This window comes from Triturus cristatus, chromosome 10, assembly GCF_964204655.1.
Source record: "Triturus cristatus chromosome 10, aTriCri1.1, whole genome shotgun sequence".
NCBI lineage: Eukaryota > Metazoa > Chordata > Amphibia > Caudata > Salamandridae > Triturus > Triturus cristatus.
In genome coordinates this window covers 504,242,376-504,259,525 of record NC_140593.1, presented here as the reverse complement: position 1 = coordinate 504,259,525, position 17,150 = coordinate 504,242,376, and the positions used below count along the sequence as shown (strand labels likewise).

Below are 17,150 nucleotides of genomic sequence, written 5' to 3'. Positions count from 1 at the left end.
TCGATTTAGTACCAGAAGACCGTCATAATTAGGTTCAAACTATGCAGTTATGACTCAAGCAGCTGGTACAGTGGGTCTTTCATACAAATGGGCCCCAGTGCCACACCACCTGCTGCACCAGTGACAGCCCATGACATGAGCAGCCGTGACAATGTTCCCAACACAAGTGCTGCTTAACTAAAGATGGGAGCCTAAATGACAAGTGGGCATTTCTGAAGTAGTTATTTGCTTTGCAGAATCCTTCTATCTCCCGATTGATGTTGGATGGCTGTTGCAGCAGAGCAGGCTCCTTTTTGATCAGTAGAATTGACTTATTCAACTTGCTGGATTATTGTTTTTATTGATTCACTGCCCACTTCTGAACACACTCTGGATGAATGATGAGAAAAACTCCCCTTCCTGTGGGGGAGGCGCTTTGGCCTCCTGCCACAGGCAGCCTAAGTTTGCCTCAGTGGCTACTTTATGCCTAAGTGCATTGATACATCACCTTGAAGAGTATGCGTCGGGGCAAAAACAAGCAGATACACAACCATTGCCCCATGCATTGAATAATAAGGTGCAGTGTAAGTTGATGTTCTGGTCAAGCAAATTATAGTCTGTGAAACAGCACAAGAAATATTCTGCACAGCACAAAAATAATTTTGCACTATGTATTGCAATTCACTCAGTGAACAGTTTTTAATAAATGGGGTCCCTGTGAAAGTGGGAGAAGAAGGTTTATTACAGCCCAGTTCAAATGTAAATGTTTACTCCTTGTGATTTGTGTTATGTATGAAGGGATAATAGTGTGAGTGTGGTCTTCCAGTGGCATTTGAAATTTAGCAATGGCAAAGCATGCTATTTTCTTTTATAATATTGGAATATACCACTTTTTTAGATACAATTAAGCAGTTTCTCTCCATGAATATTAGTGCTTTTAATTGTTTGCTTAAGAGCATAAAATGGAGATGACCTACTGTAAGTTGTGCTGGATGCCAAAATAAATATTTGTATCTTATCAAAATGAAAACATCCACAAGAGTCCTTGTTCACTAATAGGGCTTCAATATGATAGCTTCTATTATACATTATAATATTTAATATTGCAAGATGTCTTTAGAATCCATTCAAACAATTCTAAATATGGAACATGTTCATGAACAATTGATATTGTCTACAACAAGAAGTGTTTGTGCTTTAACCTATTAAAGAAACTAGCACAAGAGTCTATTTGCAATTTGGACGGATACATGTTGACATCCACTTATGCATGTCTATTCATATTTTATAACCATGCAGTGGGTATGCGGCCTATAAACAATGTCTACTTTATTGTGTCAAAATAGGTGCAAGAACAATTTCTCTGTCCTACGAACCGTTAGTCTTTAATATGCTAAAATTAGAATTTAAACACCACTTGTGTATCTGGCACATCTCCTAGAATTAAGTGTTCAAAATAAGTATTATGGGCTTCTACATGGGCTTGATTAGAACTGAGCAGTCCTAAAATTGCCACTATTTTATAATGGTACTTGTCATTCTGTTCTCACCAGTTATAGACAAAACTGTTTTAGGGGCAGCAGACAGTATTTTCCTACGACGGAAAGCACAATTATGATTTTACATTCATGACCCGGGATTTAAAAGTGACAATTCCACATTATTTGTCACTAGATGAGTTCCCTGAAATTTAAGGAGGACCTAGTACAAAACAACTGTTGTAATTAGCAGAGATGTCTGTGTCCTTCACAGCCAGGATCTCAAACTGCTGTAATTGAAAGCATTTCACTTCAGTGCTTGCTGCAGACTTAATAAGTACTGTTTTGTGAAATTTCAGGTAAAGAAAAAAAGATGGCCTACTCTTTAAGAAAACACTGTAAAATTTTAAAATTGGCTGGGGTCCAGCAGAGATAGATGTCCGAAAAAAACACATATCCGGTCAATCAGTTACTATGCATGTCTCTTCACTTTTGCACTTTTGAGGTTGTGTGTAAACCCATAGCCTTAAAAGGGTGGAGTAATTATGAAGATTCCTGTAGGCAGGAGAAAGTTATTTGCCAGCTAAGCAATCCTTTGTTCAGCAAGCTTGCTTGCTCATTTTACCAGATTTCATAGTTGAGCGAGCCCCCCCCCCCACCCTCCAGAGGCTGAGCGTTAATGCTAAAAAGGGTGGATATATACTCCCATAAGCTTCCACATACATTTGTAGCAAATCCAACTTTTGGGAAATTACACAGTACCCTTGAGAAGTTGAGGACAGTCACAGTTTGACTGCAGACATTGTGGAGCTGTCACATGATAAGTTATTTTAGATGCAAAAATATGCCTGGTGTACATTTATGCATGTTTAAATAACTCATAACATTCCAATAGCACTATAAAACTTTGCATTTTTTTCCATTAGGAAAATCACTTTTTTCTCTGGAAAACCAACCTACTTTACACCCACAACAGTTTTGAGGGTGTTCCCTACCTTCCACCTTTAGTAAGTATTTACTTTGGCCTTAACAAGAGTACATTTCTGATGGAGCTATGGAGGGCTGAGCTCATGAAAAGATTTGTTCATGCTTTCAAATATATAGGGTTATGGATGTTTACAAATATACCAGGACAATCCACTGTCGACCTCCCCCTTTCTTCATCGGATCAGATTAAATCATATATACAGGTATGTGAGCATAAATCTTTTTAGGAGAGTAAATGCATTATTTCTGAATCACAAAAGTGGATTTGAACCTAAAAATAAATTTGAGAATCTGTCCCGAATGTCTCCACTCACCGCTGATCTGGTAAGGAGCTACCCAGCTATAGCCCAGCTACAATGGAGGCCTTGCTTTCATGAGTGAAAATTCAAGCAAATATTTAACACTGTGAACTAAAGCAAAACTGGGTTAACTATAGCATGAGGTACTCGCTTGCTCTATCCACAGAGTCCTTCCCTTGCATTAAGCTGCTCTTTTCCAAACTGTCTCAGAGAATTGGGCATGAAAGCTATGGCCTCAAATACATTAGAGGAACTGCCAAGTTATTTTTTGCTAAAATAGTATTTTTGTGCCTGATCTCAACAGGCCTGTGAACGGACTTTAGAAATGTAAATGTAGTATTGGTTGTTAATGAATATAAGCTAAATAAAACAAAATAATTTCATCTTTGCAGGATCAAAACTATATAATTTTTATACAGTGGTATACATTTCAATATTTCATTGAATGCTCCTTTACAACATTTTTGTAGATGAACAAATAAACACATGAATTTGATTGGCTAAGCAGTGAAAAGTGCCATGGAAGAGTAAGCTAAATAAATCCAACAAGAGAAGCACAGAATTCCTATGTACCTGTTTTGAAATGTTAGAGAAGCGACAGTGGTACAGCACAATTTAGCATCATTAACCATAGGGTGTCAATAGCATCTCATTAGGCACTGATACTTACAATTGGGCTTGCATTGATGTAATCAGAATTGTCGTGGCTATTTTCAACTTTCAGTCTTATTCTAGAATGGTCATCTAATGGGAAGCAAGAGAATAGCTGGTGTTAGTAATATCTGTCATTTTGAGGTGAAAACATTCTAAAAAATTAATTTTTCGAAGAAAGCCTCTAAAAAATGTGAAGGGCGGTTAGAATGTTCTTACAAGATTACCAGGATGAATTTGTATTAAAGCTGTGGAAAAATTAGGAGTGGCTTCAGCATAATAGGTTTACTAATTTGTGGGACGATGAGCTGATTATAATTTTATAACATTACACCATCATGAACATTGTACTATTAATCAGTTATCAAATACGTATCAAATACGTATGTTAGTGTCCTTCAATTGCATTAGTTTATTACTGAGTAATTCAGTATTAATAATAAACATGTATTATTGTTGGATCAAATCTAAACACATGAGACAGACTGAATTTACGAAAACTGTAGTGATCAAAAACATGCATGATGAAAATCTTATGAAAATTGATAGGCAGAACATTTTTGTTAAATGTAATCTTTGAGTAATGTCCTTCAAGACTAAAATTTGAATGCGCATTCCTTGCATAGTATGCAGTTAAAATACACAAGTATATACTGTTAGTACATTATCAAATGAATTTATTTAGTTGCCAATGATAATATGCAGCTTCTCTCACAAATACAGTCTTTTCAACAGTTGGACAGACATTACATAATGATCTTAGAGATTCAACTGTGCCAACTGTGGGGCTATATAAAGTTCTACATTTAGGAAATATATATATAAAAAATTACAGTTGATCTCCCAACAATGCAACAGAATGGGTCAACATGAATCAATATTCATGGAGCCTTTTATTCAGGGATGGTTGAATGGGGATGGGTGACTGTTGTTTTTCTGCAGGTTAACACTGGATTCTAGACTGAGTGGATTTGAAAATGTCTGCTTTTACTTTAAGATAAATTGGAGTATTAAAGCTCCTATCATTTGATTTAGTTCATGATATTTCTAGAAATTATCAACTGAGCCTGCTCTCAAACGTTTCATTTTTACATGTACAGATACATAAATTGCCTCTATTTACATACTGAAGTCCGGTATACTTAATCAAAAATGCATCCACTGACACAAAAATAGAGCCTTCTGCTGCCAGAAGAACACAAAGCATGTACATGCCACTCAGGAAAGGAGTACTTTAAATCAAAATCAAATCAAATCAAATAGACTTTATTCGGATTTCACAAACCATCCATAAAAGCACATAAACAAACATTTTAAAATACACATCAGAAGCTACAATTTTGGGCCGTCAAACATTACATATAAGAATATAATTTATAAAAAGACAGCAATGAAAACACAAAAACCTACTGACCGGGCAGTGCAAAATATGCCATCGTACAACAGTAAATGAGGTTATACTTAGAAAATTCGCTCATAAATTTGTAATAATAATGTATTAAATTCCGCGAGGACATATTTTAAAGTGCAAAGTGCATGTTTAAACAGAGCTAATCAATTTTCAACGACCTGCGTGAGCATACAATGGCTTTAAGAAAGCTACTAACTCTAAAAATTAGTTCATCAGATCCTAGCATTAAGAAGTGTCTATAGGCAAGGTTGTGGCTAAGCAAATCATATTTCTTACAATATGGTATTAGATAATGTCTTGTGTATTTCATATAAAATCCACAGCCGAAGATGAAATGAGGCATACTCTGGGTTCCACCGCGGTCACAAGGGCAATGTAGTTTTTCCAAATTTTTAGTGTAACCCAGTGGAAAGCAGATGAGATTTATAATGCTCTTGTCCCTGAATCTAAATAATAAACATCTGGTCCATCTACCCAGTTTTTTACATAGGTAAGGCTGGGGGGACATCGGGGATTCAATATAAGATTCCTGGATTGATAAATAGTCGACTGTGGCTTGTTTCACAAAAACTGCTCTATCCCTTTCATTCTGGAAATGCTGATAGAGTGCTCTTCTCACCAAATTTTTATGAGAGACGTCAATCCTATCCGGATATGTAAACAGGTGACCGTAATTGACGCTCTTAAGGCTGCTCTCTACCGCATTAATCCATGGGATTAGGGCTACATTATCACTTTTCAGGCAGTCTAAAATAATCTCACGAGTCAATGAAGCTGCCGAATTTTGCCATATCCTTAGCCAAAATAATGCAGGTCTCGCTCTAATAAAATCCTCAACATATTTTAATTTTAATTCATTGTGACATACAAAGGTCGGTGCGCTAATAACTCCCCCCAAGATTTTTCGACAAAATCTGTTCTCTTCGCTCTGTAGTGGTTTGCAGTTTGAAAACCCCCAAACTTCTGCGCCATATGTGCCAGTTGGGAGACATTGGGTTCGATAAATTTGTAATAGGCTAAGAACCACATCGGCCTGGCGCGGTTGGCGTAGGGAGGTGATAGAATTAATCGATTTTGAGAGTTTGTTTCTCCCCACCGCCACGTGTGGTTGCCACGAACCACTATTAGAGAATAAGAGACCCAGATAGGGGAAAGTGCATGTGCTTTTCAGGATATTTGGACCTATCACAATCTTTGGGATTTTATAATTTTTAGGGCCGCAGGTCATGATAAACGATTTATTAAAGTTAGTGCACAGCCCAAGATCGGACATATAGTTAACGAATCCCGTTATTAAAACACGCAGGGCATTCGGAGTGCGGCCCATAAGGACCGCATCATCAGCGTAGAGTAACGCCGGGATTGGTTTCTTGTTAATAATTGGAACGTCCTTTGTCATTTTGCACAGGGAATGAGTTAATTCATTGATGTATAAAATAAAAAGCAAGGGGGCTAAGACACAGCCCTGTCTTACCCCCTTGCCAATTAAAATCTCATTAGAAACCTCACCATCATTGTTTAAACGAACTCGGGCTTTCAAGTTACGATGAAGATTGGCCAGAAAGTGAACTAGGGGTTCGTCTAAACCATAATTTAAAAGAATGGACCACAAGCGAGAGCGATTAACAAAATCAAACGCTGAGCTTAGGTCCATAAAGCCAAAATACAGAGGAGATCGTTTGGCTCTCGTATATTTGGCCATTATAAGGTTAAGGTTTAGGCATTGTTCCACCGTCCCAAGCTTGCTCCGAAAGCCAAGCTGGCAACGGTGGATGATGGAGTTTTCGTCTGCCCAGTTGCTTATTTTATCAAACAAGACCCTACCAAGGACCTTCAGGGTGTTGTCTATCAGAGATATTGGGCGATAACACCCCGGGTCCATCCTGTTCCCCTTTTTAAAAATAGGCACAATGGTACTACAAGACCATGTAGGAGGGATAGATTCCTTACCTAAATTATTAAAAAGATTACAAAGTAGGGGGGCCCAAAACCATGTATTTGATTTTATCTGGTCGATGGACAGACCATCCGGGCCGGGGGCCTTGTTACCAGCGCTATTTGCAATGGCTTCCTCCACCTCCTCTAGTGTAATGACTACGGTATCATCTGGGAAAGTGTCCTCAGAAGAATTCCCAGCTGTAGCGTAGAGCTTAGAAAAGTGGCTGACCCATGAATCACCTGTAATATTACAATTTATCGGGGTGATGTTACTACCCAGGGCTCTCAAACTTTTTACTTCTTTCCAGAAGCCGGTGATGTCTTTTAGGGCAGTTGTTTTAGTGAGATTATCCCAATGGCTTATTAAGAGCTCTTCAGTTCTGGTTTTTAAAACCTGTTTATATTTAAAGCGTAATGAACTGACAAGGGGAATATCTCGGGGTTTAGATTCAAGTGCTTTCCTGAGTTCTCTATTAGCCCTGGAACAATTGGTGTCAAACCATCTTTGAGTGTTTATATTATGTTCTATTACCGGTCTGGAAATAGCCCTTTTTATTGCTGCACATAGATCACAAAAGGATCTAGTAATATCAGGGCCGCCAAATGTTAGGCAGTTGGAAATCAACAGGGGATTATTCTTAATTACACTGATTAGGATATCTCGGTTATTAATCCCTCTCCAGATAATTCTTAGTCTATCGGTGGATACATTAATGTTTTGAACTCCGACCTCACACGGACCTACTGGCTTTTTAATAGATTTAAGATGAATTACTAATGGTAGATGGTCACTGTATGGGCTACTGACTACCTTAGATTTAATTAACACTTCACTAAGGGGGGAAGAGGTAAACATATAATCAATCGTGGTTGAAGAACCACGACCAATATACGTGGGGGCCGGTACCCTTCCCTCATCAATTCCAAAATGGCCCATGACATCATCTAGATCTCTACTTTGTAAAAGATCCAACAATTCCGAGCCTCGACTACAGGGCGGGGATGTAGTATGAATATGAGCGTTAAAGTCTCCGCCAACACAAATACCATCGAATAAACCGTATTTTTCGCCATCCACAACATCATCGATAAACTTAAACAGTTCTAAAAAGGTGGGGTTAGGATGGTTGACAAAATCATTATTATAAAAATTTATAAAACAAATCTTTAACCTTGCGACATATTTAACAGCAACCAGATTTTTACTGACCACGTTTAGAGGTTCAATTTTCGAGTCCTTAGAGATTTTTGCCCAGATAGATAAACCGCCACTTGGGCGTCCCAAAGCAGGGGTTGGTACAATAAGATTGTGGCAAAAGAAACCCTCCAACAATTGGGTAGATGTACACCATGTTTCCTGTAACATTACCACATCAAAGTTACTTATCCAGGTAACCCATTCTTTAATTTTCATCTTACCTGGAAGCCCTGCAATATTCCAACTAATGACACTTAGGGTGTCAGTTGATGGACTAATGGTAGAGGAAGTAGGAATAATGGGACAGTCTAAACAAGCTACATGTGGCAGGACTAATCTATCTGGACAAGGTTTATTAATGCGTGTAGAGTTGACCATATCCATAGGCACTGTACTGACAACCTTATCCACTGTTATGGGGGGTGTTGATGGTTGTCAGTCTAAGCTTTCTAAGTTCGATAAGGTGGAGAATCTATTAGCTATAGGGATGGTGTAAGAGGCTGTCTGAATTGGTCTGTGGGGGGGCTTATAAAAATAGCCCAAAGGGTGAAGGCTTATTGTAGTGGGTGTACTGGCATAGATGTTACTTGTGTCCATAAAATATTTCACAAAATTCGGATGTCTGAAGTTAATCACTATACAATCCCCGCTAATATTTTTCTGTTGTGGCCCCACCCAACTTACCCTACGAGTTAGTATGATTTCGTTTGATATATTCCATCTTGCCCCTTTATGTTTTGTCAGCCAATTAATGCATTTGTTATGTAGTTGTACCCAAGACTCACTTTGGCCTTCTTTTAGAATAGGTACGCCAGCTAACACTAAAACATATGGGCAAGATTCTGGGGGTAAGTTGAGGAACTGCCCTGAATTATTAGCAGATCTGTTTCTATCTAATAGACCTCCACCAGTACTTGTGTCATCCCGAGTAATACCTATCCTGTCTGTTCAGGAAGCTAGCGGGGTCTTGGCATCCGAGATAGAGATACCAGTTACTGTTCCTCCTAAACCAGGGGGGTCATGATCAGGGCCCGTAGACAATGTGGGTAAAATATTAGCAGGGATACTGTTGGGTGGCACAATTTTATCAACAGTAAGGCCTTGCATATTTACATGGCTCGGGTCAATGACGGCATTCTGGTTCCCCTCCCTCAGATCCTTGCATAAAGTTTCTAATTTACTCATAATTTTGTCACCTCGCACAACGTCTAAGCTAATAGATCCTTTCCTTTTTGTTTCCTCTTTTTTAACAAGGTTTTCGATTTTGTCCAGTCTCTTAAAAACAGTATTAAATTGTTTGACTATTTGAATTTCAACTTGTTTAAAAATAGTATCAACAATTGTTTCTATCAGGTTGCCATTGAATTTGAGTAAAGAGTTTTGATCGGTAGCCTCAGTCTGAGTACTGGCTGTATTAACGCTACTCTCCTTGGATAACATAGAGACTCTACAAATACTTTTGTCCGCAATTGGAGACTCTAATCTTCGTGTGAGAGTAGTAGGTCTCTCGGATCCTTCATCCAGTGGAGATGAGGAGAGTAGTGAATCCTCAATGGCACTTGATATTACTATTTCACAATCTTTGGCTTTATCTTTGTTCCACAAACACTGTGGCGTTGGTTGATTTCTACATCGACCTAGTTGTTTCCTTTTATTTACTATACATTTCACTGGGCCTCTCTTACGTTTCTCTCTTGCAGGTTTGTTGGAGCGTGGCATTTTATCTAGTGCAGGCTCCGCTTGACAGTCTGTTACAACAATAGTCCGCAAACTTGATTTTCCAGTGGTCATACTTAGAGTGTCCACGTTACTATTTGTTTTAACAACTGTTACTATGGGGGAGAGAGGGAGGTCCGGATTGGATAAAGCCTTAGGTGATTGCGAACATGGCACAGTAGTAGCAGTGGTGGGGAATCCAAAGGACATTCTACGTTCAGTGTCGGCGATCTCATTTGTAACCATAGTGAGAGCATTAGCCAACAGTGCATCTATTGATATGGACGAATCAACAGGGGCGGCAGAAGCATTGCATGTAGTTTTCGTAGTACGTTTGCCCATGCTTAGAGTAATTACCTGTTTCGTATGTAGACTCAAGGGGGATGGCCCAGCCCGGCCTCTTCCGTCCACTGAGGGCCACAGAGGGCCCGCCCTTTGCCCGGGCTTAGCCCGGCGCCGACCCGCGCGCGATCCCGCGTCGCGGGGGCTCTCGCTGGCTTTATGCGCCTTCAGCGCGCTCTGCTTGCGTGGGCGGGTTCCTCCCGCAAAGGTTGCTGGGAGCAGTAGTCTCCCTGCTCACAGCGGCCGTGTTGATGGAAGATACGGCGGCGGCAGGGAGACGCTGTGGTATGCAGGTGTAGGCGTCCTCACGGAAAGCAGGTAGGCTGCGTGGCAAATAGCGGCAGACTGGAACAAGGAGTACTTTAAGCTCAGACCTCCCAAATCTATTTTTTTCTGATGCTTGTACATTTAGAAAAATGCATTAAAATGTCATGCCAAATTTGCCAGGCATGCATTATGGCCAAGTAACCTTTTTAGTGTTTCTGTGTAAGTCTGTCCAAACAACTGAAACTGTTGAGAGATAATAGTACTTTAGTACAAAAATCTAGAATGATACAATTCATTTATAGGCCACTAATGAAATAACTGAAATTATAGTTAATAATATTTATTGCATCAGTGGTGTGAGTGCAAGCAGCGGGCTCTCCTTTTTGCTGCTTCTCTTATCATTAATTTTGAGGATAGACACAATACTTCTGGGGAAACATGAGATTCATTTTGAGACTGTAATAAAAGAAAAGGGTTTCAAAACAGTAAGGTTTTCAGATACACAATGAAATAAGGCATTCAAAAATTCAGGTGCCTTGCAATATTAAACTCTGTTAAGGCTATTCTGATGAAATCACACAACATGGGATCTCTATCCCAAATATGATTAAGTGAACATTTATAATGTAAGCCATTTCCACTTCTGTGTACTGGCTTCTGGAATGCCAACCCCTAAAAGCATATAAAAATTACTTGAATTTTGAAAAAGCCTAAGACTTAAGTCTTCCAACAATGATCTCTCTTAGTGCCAGTGACAATCATTTTGGTGCTTCATATACTGTACTGTGAGTCCACTGCAGAGCAATATGGTGCGACTAAATTACTTGTCACTATCATAAGAATATATTCAAGCCCATTACTTGGATATTCTTTTACTTTTGCCTGTTATTTTTATTATTAACTACTAGCAATAATTATATTTCTTTTGTACAGTGTGTAATACCATATTAGTGCAGTTTCCAAAAAAACAGCTGGTAATACCACCAAATTGAATTTTACTTAATTTATCAACCCCAGAATGATGAATGGCTGATTTGTCAACTGCAGATAACAGAGATTTAATCAATTAGTGTTTTTTGCTATGCTACCTCCCTGCAAAGTATTAAAAATTCAAGACTAATTTATTTTATTTAAAATTTGATAGGTGAAAACATTTCTGAAAAATGTGAACTAAGTTAAAAACAGCATGCTCGAAAGCTTATCAGAACTAACTCATATACTTAAAAGTGACTCGCATGTAAATTCAAGGGGCACTAAAACGTCACAGGGGACACCAGTTCATCAGATAATGTTTAGACTATTTGAATTTTAATAAAAGTGTAAGCTCTGGAGTATTTCTGTGCTTGAGCAGACTGTGGAGGGAAGAGAGAGAGGGAAGCAGTGGCAATTGCAATTAAGCTATGTTTAGTGAGGACTCAAGATATCATTATAACTTCATGGGTCTTCAAAAACAAAAGTAAGGAGACAGTTTTAAGGATATCATCAAGTTACAGATTTTCGCTCTTTTTTATACATAAGGGTATAATTGTTTGTAGGTTACAGTACGATTTTCCACGTACAGGTGAAAAATTGCTATGGTGATAGTGTCCATTTCCCAACTTTTTGGACATCTAAAACATTTGATAGAGTCTGTTGGTTACAGCTCAAAATGGACGTAAACAAAAAAACAATCACTGAAAGCCCCCACACAACTCATTCTGCACAGTCAGAAATTTAAACAATAGGACTTAAAGATTAAAACTACGGCACATTCTGTATAATTGAATAGTATAATTGACTCCAAACTTAACTGAAATCACAAAATGAAAGGGAACTGGCTATATGATCTATTAATAGTGGAGATTACAAGTTACTAAAAATACTCTTTTAACCAGTTTCACATTTTGATTTACCTATAGGCTATATTTGTAGAACCTTAAGGTCAATGTTATATTTCCCTCTGATGAATTTGAACATGTGATACATGGACATTTACTTTTCCTTACTGTCTTACTAATTTCTTTTAAGATGTAGCTAAATCAGAATTTATTTTCGTTCTTTTGTACAAAACATTCCCCGCGCTCAGCAGTGATGCTAAATATGACGTGTTATGTTTAATCTACTCAGACACTAGAGTTTGCTCCTGAAAATGTATGCTCACAGTAAATGAGAATCAATGGGCAATGGGATCCCCAAAATAGATAGATCCCTGGGAGAAGGATATAGGGCATAAGTCAGAACGTGCTTACCGATCACCACAGGCACTAAAATTATAACAGTTCAAAACCCTAATAAATGCAATATTTATGTATATTTTTTCGTATTATTTGAAAGTGTGATGACATTCATATATATTCAGGGAACAAAAATAGACACATTTTTAATTGTCTGAAAATAATTCTATAGCAGACAATAATGTCAATTTTCTCATCAATTCATCCAAGCATTCTGGCAGTCTCCATATTTCAGAGTGCGTAGTTTAATTTCACTGCAGATATGTGGGTTCTTTGTGGTAGTAATCACATATAGAAGATGGAGAAATCCTAGGAATAGGTGACTATTTGAAATAAATGAGATGGTCAATGTACCTCATGGCACAAATGTTTTCAGCATACCAATTTAGGAGAACATTTTGAGTCCTGTTGTAAATATGATATGGGTACTACACTGGGAATTACCAATATCACACATTGAAGTATTTCCTGGGGGTTATTAATGCAGCACCTTTATCAGTTTGGGTGGCTGGAATCCCACAAAGCAGGTGATATTTGAATCTGCACAACACATTACTGCATCTGTTACCTCTTTATGTCCTCTTCTACCCACATACATTTTGCCTGTGTTTTCCTATGCATGGAAATAATAGAGGAATGAGGTAATTCAACAAAACATGTAATCTCAATTTGGGCAGAAACTGCCATTTTCATCCAAATTGGAATTGCACAGGGACCCAAAATAAACCAATTAATAGTCTTGGTTTGAGTAAAAAATGGCAAGAATGAAACAGTAATGTAAACGAGAAAGAAGAAAAGAAATACCCAACAGATAAAACTGATATGCTTCATGAATTGTTAAAGACTGCAGTAATTAGTTTACTTTGCTGTAAAATGGCTGGATCACTGAGTAGCACAGAAAAATTACAATAATCACTACGAGAGAGTGTTGAATTTGTCATGTGGTACACGTATCATACGATCTGTTAACTGTTTATAGCCTTCAAAATCACAATATCTTTTAAAAATATTTTTAATTCATTTTACAATGCAAAAAAAACCTGTCACCTCCAATCACTCCATTCAGAGAGTTATAGGCTGGCCAGCATTGTAACACTGATCAGAAGCCAACAAGGAAGACTGTTTCCAGTCAAACACTGGACAGGGTTTCACATCGTGCCACTCATGAACCTTAATCAGTCCTTTTCATACTCTATATGTTGAAAAGCATTCCCCTGTATACATTTGTATCTATTTTCTGTGGCACCCTCTTCCTTCTCACACCTGTTTCTCTGCGAGCATGCACCAATCATTACCCTATTTCCAGCTGAGCAGGTCACATGCTCCCCATTGTCTGGCAATATTCTGTTATCCCCAAAAGGCACAATAGCTGATAAATAGATGTAAAAGTATTCAAAGTGGTTTATGTCATGTTAAATGTTATGTTACGTTAAATAATTTTGTAAAAATCTGTTTTAAGTGGTAGTGAAGAACCAAGTTAATGTTTTCAGAGCAAAATCCTTTTTTGATCAATTGTCAAAACTGTTGCAAAAACCTGAGTGGAATAGTCACATTAATTTGTGTGCATCATCCAAAAGCAATATGCAGTCAGAATTTTGGCAGTTTGCCTTATAATCGATACATCAAAATTAGTCATTTGTAAATTTTCTTTTATTCTTTGTAATTTGCAACTTGTAACAAATGATTTATTTGGACAGTTGTTGATTAAGAAAACATATACATTCAATTCATTTTTATGTGTTTCTTAAATAAACTTGTATTGAGATTCGGACAACACAATACTGACTCCATTTCTTCCTTCTCTATCCTTGCTCCCGCCAAAACTGCACAAAAAAATACCACATTCTTAATTTTAAAAGTCTTTCACTTAAGATTTGCAACCTCTCTCTCTTTCACATGGAAATGATACTACCCTGTTGAAAATAATACTAAATTCTCTCAATGACCCAGCATATAAAGAACCTCGATATGATTCATCGCAAATCTAAAAGTTTGAATATCTGTGAATTTTCTATTCTAGAACCCTGGCTATGAAACAGCCAACCTAGCAACCTCAAGCAAGAAATAAATGCACTGCAGTTTAGGAAATCTCAAAAACAAGACTTTTGAATACGCTCATTTATCTAGTTGAATAAACACATTCTTCAATTGACATCTGGAACTGCCCCCTTTTGCTGTGTACTGCAACCTTCTTATGTACCCCTTGTGAACTTTGTCTGGTCTTCATCACCTATCTTACAGCGGACATTTTACAAGAGAATTTATATTTTGTAGTTCACCTTTCAATTTATATTTTGTAGTTCACCATTCAATCCTGTTAGCATTATCAAAAGACACTGAGGCAGATGTTGTGGCTCTATGTCATCCATGAGCTTCAGGGTTGAATTGGGACTGATGCCACTTCAGTTCCTTTGAAGATCATTGACTTGCTGCTGCATAACTATTTCCCTCTCTCCCCTCCTAGTGAAGCCACTGAAAAAACATTGTGCTGTCTGAAATTTGTCTTAATGTTCCTACATTGCTGACTTCAGACTGTGCTGTCCGGCAGCCCCGCAGCAACAGCTGATCTGGGTGGCCCCACCCCAACTCCATATTTACATGATGGCATCATAAGTAGGTCTAGTATAAGGCCACTGATTAGCATGCGCTGCTGTTAGACATGCTTTCAAAGTGTTGTGAGATGATGAGCATGTCTGTTAGCATCCATTTGCATCAGCAGCTGCCCATTTCTGCTGGATTGCCTCATTATCTTTTGTTTAAGCATGCTTGCATTCAGGTCTCATACACATTCAGGTTAATTTAGTGAGTCCGGTAGCAAATTACTTTGTCAGTAAGGGGTAATTTCTCTGTCCTGCAGAAAACTACCTTGATATTAAAGCAATTAGGGATCCTAGAGAGGGTATTAAAAGTGATCCCCATTTGGTACCTATGGTTGGGTGTGGCAATGGAAGACAAGCATAAACATACATATAATATAAAAGACCTCAACAAGAATCATAATCTAGACTTTATTTTTCACCAAAACATGGATTAATGAAACCACGAATAGCTCCCAATTTGAATTACTGCCTACAAAATGGGAAATATTCAGGGTCAATTCAAAGGAAAAAGTGTTGGTGGCATTCAAAATGAGGTAGCAATATGCACGTTAAATGCCCCTTGCAATAATCATAGGGATTTTTTCACTTAGGCGTGATGCCCTACAGGTAATGGGATATTTCAGCCTTTTGATTGATTCTTATGGGAACAAACTATCAAGTTGATTCCTGAAGGACCTTAGCACCTAAGGAAAGGACCATTAGATTCCAAAGGACATTCTTTAGATCTTGATCTCTGTCATCAGGCATAAATTTCATTTCTGTAGACAGTAAGAAATTTGGACACACCATTCACTTTCTAAATTTGATGTAGATTGGAAGGACTCTAATCTCCAAAACATAAAACAACAAGCACAATTGATTGACACAAGTTCAAGTTGAAATCAGCAAACGTTATTAAGGTACTGTTTATAATATCTAGAAACCGATTCACCCAGTTCTATGGTTTTCATTAGATTTAAAGACACTACATTGATGCACTTTCCAATTAGAATAGAAGTGGAGGAAACCTTACATTGATGAGAATAAAAATAATGATAGGTCACAAAGAGTTATATGTACGATGAATGACTCCAATATTGTTTCAAATATATCGATTTGCAAGACTATTGTGTCAAAAATATCGAGGGACAGAATATAGAGGGTAAGAATATCATTTTTAGGTACATATTATAGTCTTTTTAAAATGCTGTATAATATTGTTTACTTTTATATAGCTGAATTTAATATTGTTTTCAATAAATTAATATGTATATTAGTGATAACATTAATTTTAGACATTAGCGTTATTATAATAAATGTGTTATATTTTTTGACTTTCGTTTGTGAGTTTTAATGTGTAAATACCTTGTTTTTACATTTCATTAGTAGTTTTGATTTAGTAGGTGGTTGTTGGGTTTGAAGCGGAATAGGCGAATAAGGTGGGAAGTTATTTAAATAAGTTATTATTTTTAATTTACTTTTTTTATGTTAATTACATATATATTTGGCAGTTAATTATGAATTTCTTTTAACTGATTGATTGTTATTTTACTTATTTAATTGAATTTGTGATTTTTATTGAATAATTTCAATTTCTGTAGATAAACTACTAGTGTGGAGTGCCATGTGATTGGGTTTGTAGGGAATATGATAGGAAGTTATATAATTTTCATTTCTTTTTTTATGTTGTTTAAATATTTAATTGGTGTTGGACCTGGCCTTTTCTGAGAATCACCCCCAAACTGTTAGCGTACCACCACCCCTTTTTTGCTGAAATAGTTTTTGCAGGCCTTAGGACTCTGGGCACTGCTAACCAGTGCTAAAGTGCACATGCTTGCTACTTAAAACATGGTTAACATTGACTTATCCACAAATGGCATATATATGATTTACCAATAAGTTCCAGTAAAGTGTACTACATGTGCCCTGTAAATTAAATGCTACTAATTGGCCTGCAGCATTGGTTGTGCCATCTACTTCGGTAGCCCTTTAAACATGTCTGACGCCTGGCACGGCTGAGCCTGTGGGTGCAGTTTTAAACTGCCATTTCTATCTGGCAAGTTAACCCTCTTGCAAGGTCCAAACCTTCCTT

At 37.6% G+C, this 17,150-nt stretch overlaps 1 protein-coding gene across 1 annotated transcript in view; it reads right to left on the bottom strand.

Moving 5' to 3' along the window:
* The window catches only part of PTPRN2 (protein tyrosine phosphatase receptor type N2), a 2,166,812-nt gene that overhangs the window by 86,329 nt on the left and 2,063,333 nt on the right, over positions 1-17,150 (bottom strand). The window contains exon 16 of the mRNA XM_085631955.1: positions 3,414-3,487. Coding sequence (XP_085488081.1) covers positions 3,414-3,487 — 74 coding nt within the window. The remainder of the gene's footprint in view (positions 1-3,413; positions 3,488-17,150) is intronic.